The 4,418-nt window shown below is 31.6% G+C and overlaps 1 protein-coding gene across 1 annotated transcript; it reads right to left on the minus strand.

Moving 5' to 3' along the window:
• Positions 1-235: 235 nt before the first annotated feature.
• Positions 236-3,034, minus strand: LOC104222012 (pectin acetylesterase 8-like). The gene is made up of 12 exons (XM_009773185.2): positions 2,790-3,034; positions 2,580-2,662; positions 2,320-2,449; positions 2,136-2,215; positions 1,962-2,048; positions 1,696-1,820; positions 1,496-1,556; positions 1,334-1,387; positions 1,156-1,233; positions 928-1,033; positions 663-808; positions 236-542 (listed from the first exon to the last, which is right to left on the minus strand). Exons 1-12 carry the CDS (start codon positions 2,908-2,910, stop codon positions 450-452), a joined length of 1,164 nt encoding a protein of 387 aa, XP_009771487.1. The 5' UTR covers positions 2,911-3,034; the 3' UTR covers positions 236-449.
• Positions 3,035-4,418: the final 1,384 nt, after the last annotated feature.

Here is a 4,418-nt window from a genome sequence, read left to right on the forward strand (position 1 = left end):
AATAAACTTGTAATATTATAAAGAAAAATTATGATACAACGTAAAATTACTATTTTAAAAAGGTAGGATAAATGATAAAATAAAATAATTTAATAATAATAGAAGGTGAGATTGAGAGAAAAAGACAAGGTAACGGCGAGACCACACCAAATCGGTCGTTACATAAAGTGACACATTTCGTCGTTATGTAACGACGAATTTAACGATACGATAGTACGATACAATAAAATTTAAGTAACAATCAAAATGAAAATTTGTTATTTAAAGTAACAATACGATACAATACAATGGGTAACAACCATCCAAACAAACTGTTACTGAATAATAGGATTTAATTGTAAAACACAAAGCTAACTTTAATAAACTCCTCCTCAACCGCTACGAATCACCAAATGAGCAGCAAGTACAACATCTGTAAGCCTATTAGTTACAGAAGTTCACTGACTTAATTATATCTCACAATCTCGAGCACAAGGAAATAGGTCTATATATTGAAACCCTGCTCTCTCAAAAAACCAATCCGCAACAGCTTCACCAATTGTCTACACAGATAAAACCATAAATATTACAACTACTAACAATGATAGGGCGCGAATGATAAAATTCAAAACATAAAAGTATTCAGATTTTATTTATATGGATAAAACAAAAAAAAAAATTACCTTATGAAGTAATCTTGGAGAGGTAGGACTCAACCAGAAATTCGTCGACATAATTGCACCATGAGAATGGCAAGATGTGATGAAATAACCGCTCGTAAAAGAAGGGTTGAGTCCCTCAAATGCCTTCAAAAATTCCCCTCCAAAAACTATATTTAAAAATGAAACAAATTAAAAAGAATTAGAGGAGAAGAAGAGCCATTTATACATATGTGATAGGAAGGTATGCATTAATTAGTTAATCGCCAGAGAAGTAGTGCTAACTAACCTTGAATAATTAAACGTTGGCTAAATGTGCAGTTGCTTATTTGTTTCTTGCAATTGTCCCAGACATGTTGAGGATCGAGGTATTTAGGAACCAAAATATTTTCAATCTGGAGTTAGAGTTAGAGTAATTTGAATCATTAGAATGAATTTCTTTTATATTTAATTGAAACTAAAGAATAAAACTAAGGAAATTTTTAAAACGAGAGAAATTAATATTTGTCTTCTTGACCTGCCAAGTGTCATAGTGTGAATTCATTATAAATAATGGAGTCTCGACATATGGAACAACATTCTGAGGGAAAAAGCACTGCACCATTATTAAGGAAAACTAATGTTAGATAACAATATTTATATATATGCCACAAGAAAAAGGTTTTTGTTTCCAAAAAACTTAAACTCTTAATTACCAGACTTGGTTCCATTGCATATGTGCAAGATGGAGGCAAATTCTTAGCCGATCCCTTCAACAAGAGAAAAAAAAATATTATAGAAAAAGAATCTAACTTGCACTTACTTGTTAAGTATATATTATACGATCGTACTAAAACAAAGAAGATGATGGAATTTACATGTAATGTCACAACTCTCTGATACATCTCTTGAATATCTGAAGTACCAGAGATTGTCTTGCTGTATGTATATGTCACGAAAGGCTTGAGTTAGTTCCAATGGCATAAACATAAATTAGACATAATTAATAAATCAATAGTACGTAATCGATACTTTTATTTCTTAAGTGATTTATGCATATATAGAAAGAAAAGCTCACCCATTAATGAAAAAGCCTGCATCTGCGACACACTTAACTTTTGCATCATTTGGCATGAGGGATTTGAACTTGTCGCAGTTCAAAATTGTAGCCAACCCTCCTGCTGAAACTCCACTCAGAATTGCCTAACATTGCATTTTTTGTTTTTTAAGAATTAGCTAGTTAGAAATCAGAATTAAAAAAAGTAGAAGAGAAAGGTATAATCAGGTAGTAAGTGACTTGTAACTATGAATATTATGAAGCCAGAGAGTAATTGATATTCTTACATTTTCAGCATTTTGCATGCCTTTGCTCCATAAATCTTTCATAATAGCCTTAAATATTCTTGCCCCTCTAAAAAACAGCTTGTTGTCCTAATTAATGTAGAAATGTTACGGGATATATTAATCACCAAATTATGTAGCGATGTTTATCAATATATATGACATAATATTACTTACAGGGTCAACTTGTTCGATATCACCTGTGAAGGATGAACCATCACAATACTTCACCCTCACCCTATTCCAGTTGTAAAAGTCTACCGTTCCAATTTTTCTTAACGTTAGAAGAAGTGTGTAAAAATTTATGCATATAAAGAGAAAAGAAACAAAGTAATAGAAAATAGTACTAAGCTTAATTAACCTGGATTATTTTGGGGATTATTATAAAGTATCCCAGCAAACCGAGATCCATTCTTCATCTGCTTAGAAGAACCTAATTCGGTAGTTGAACGACTAAGGCAATCTGATATACTTTGACACCAAGCGCCTCCCTAAAAGTACCAAATTTTCCAGTGTAATGTAAGCAAGCAAATTAAAGCAGAATATTTAATGGTTTAATCTGGTGACTTAACTATGTTAAAGACAAAAAGTAAATAGTAGTAATTAATTACTGTAACTAACATCCATGACAATAATCCAGCTGCGAAGTCCGCTACCATATCCCCTATCCAGATGATAAGCTGGTGGACTTCCATCTAGGCATACTGCATGGCTCAAACACAAAATAAATAATTAGTCTGCATGCATGTGATTATCTTTTACGTAATTTTTATGAACTACGTATAACTTAACTTAAGGAAGAATGTATTGATCTGCAGCCAAGTATTTTACCTGCGCCTTGTGCAATCGCGCTATTCAGTATTGTAATATTTATGTATTGATTATCATCGGCGCTAAGAATAGTTGTAGACAATATTGCTAAAGATAACAAGGCCAACAGAAAGGTTGACATCTTGCAAAAAGGGATTGAATATTGATGTTTTATCAAGAATCTTCTTCTTCTTAAAAGGGCTGAGATTAATAAGGGAAAGACAGGAGATTTTAGAAGCAGAAAGCAAACACTGCTTATGAGTAGATTGTGTAGGAGTAGAGGTGAATGAGCTGGTAAGACTTCAGCTCTATTTATAAACAAACATATAGTATATCCTTCCTTCTGTAAACTGCTAGTTTTTTTTTTTTCTTTTTCAAAAAATGTTTTATTCATATTATGCTTAAAGGTGTGGTACAAAGAGCAGTGGCAGATTAAATTCAAGGTGCTTGTACAATTATACATTACTGGAAATCAAGGGCGGATTTAGGCTGTTTTTACATACAATACGCGTGAATCCATAGTCTTTCTGCCAAATTAGATATTTTATGCATATATTTCGTAATATTGACCTAATATTATGTGTTGCCCCACGTTCCAAAATGATTGAATGATGCATTTGGCTGAATCTTTAGTTATTTATCCAAAGGAACGTATCGATTCTCATTTAATTTAGTACTTATTTTTTCATGGAATTGAAGAACTACAAATCTTAACTTATTAGTGAGATCCACATATACTAACGAAGTAAATAATCAGAAGAAAATTAACGTTTTAGTACGTGTCACCTCAAAATGTTATAAAAGGGTCACCCTATGCAATGCTACTATATTACTAAGAATGTTTAAATGGCACTATATATATACAAGAAGGACCACCCTATCATATGCAATGCTATATATAACAATTTTATGTTAATATATCATCATTTCTATCAAATAATTCTTTAAAAGGAACTCCTATAGTATAACATTGATCACCCTCTTCGTATCGTCATTCAAAACTATTTCACTCTTGAGCAATAATTGATGACCTTTCCATTAAAAGATGATTAGAAATCACAAATTGTCCTACATGACATGTGACATACTCTTTTAGGCATTCATTTATTGTGAATCGAAGAATTACCTCTACAGAACATGTGATATGCTTTAATGAAATTTTCAAAAAAATTATATATGATCAATTTATTGTGAATAGTCTTATCTGTATATTTACAAGATTCAATGCCTGATTAAACTAAAATAAATAATGAAAAAATTATTACCGAATCCTACATTAATTCTAGGACATAACATGTTCATTAATTGTCAAAACAATTGTTCTTCCGAGTTTTGGTGTGACTGAAGGATTTTATCTTCTTTAAACCAAATAATTCTTACTATGTTGTACTTAGTACATCTTGGTTTTGTGGGATTAAATGAGAGAAGAAATCTTGTCCATTAAGTCTAATTGGTGACAGATGTCAGTAATCTAAGGGGCAATGGAGAGAAATTCATCAAATGGAATTTAATATAGTGCTCAGCCACAACCAAAATATATGGTATTCTACAGGGAAAAAACGGAACTTTGTCAGCGTCTCTCTTCATAATCAGAATTCTAAAATTGTCTAGTCTCTTGATTAATAAGTGGTTTCCTTTCGTTGTCACATA

Source organism: Nicotiana sylvestris, chromosome 8 (genome assembly GCF_000393655.2).
Source record: "Nicotiana sylvestris chromosome 8, ASM39365v2, whole genome shotgun sequence".
NCBI classification, from domain to species: domain Eukaryota; kingdom Viridiplantae; phylum Streptophyta; class Magnoliopsida; order Solanales; family Solanaceae; genus Nicotiana; species Nicotiana sylvestris.

Excerpts from the sequence above, each read along its gene's own strand:
- LOC104222012 (XM_009773185.2), bottom strand. The coding sequence starts at position 2,910 with ATGTCAACCTTTCTGTTGGCCTTGTTATCTTTAGCAATATTGTCTACA. Across the intron at positions 1,821-1,961 it reads GCATGCAAAATGCTGAAAAT|GCAATTCTGAGTGGAGTTTC; the intron begins GTAAGAATATCA and ends ATGCAATGTTAG. Across the intron at positions 809-927 it reads CCAACGTTTAATTATTCAAG|TTTTTGGAGGGGAATTTTTG; the intron begins GTTAGTTAGCAC and ends TTTTAAATATAG.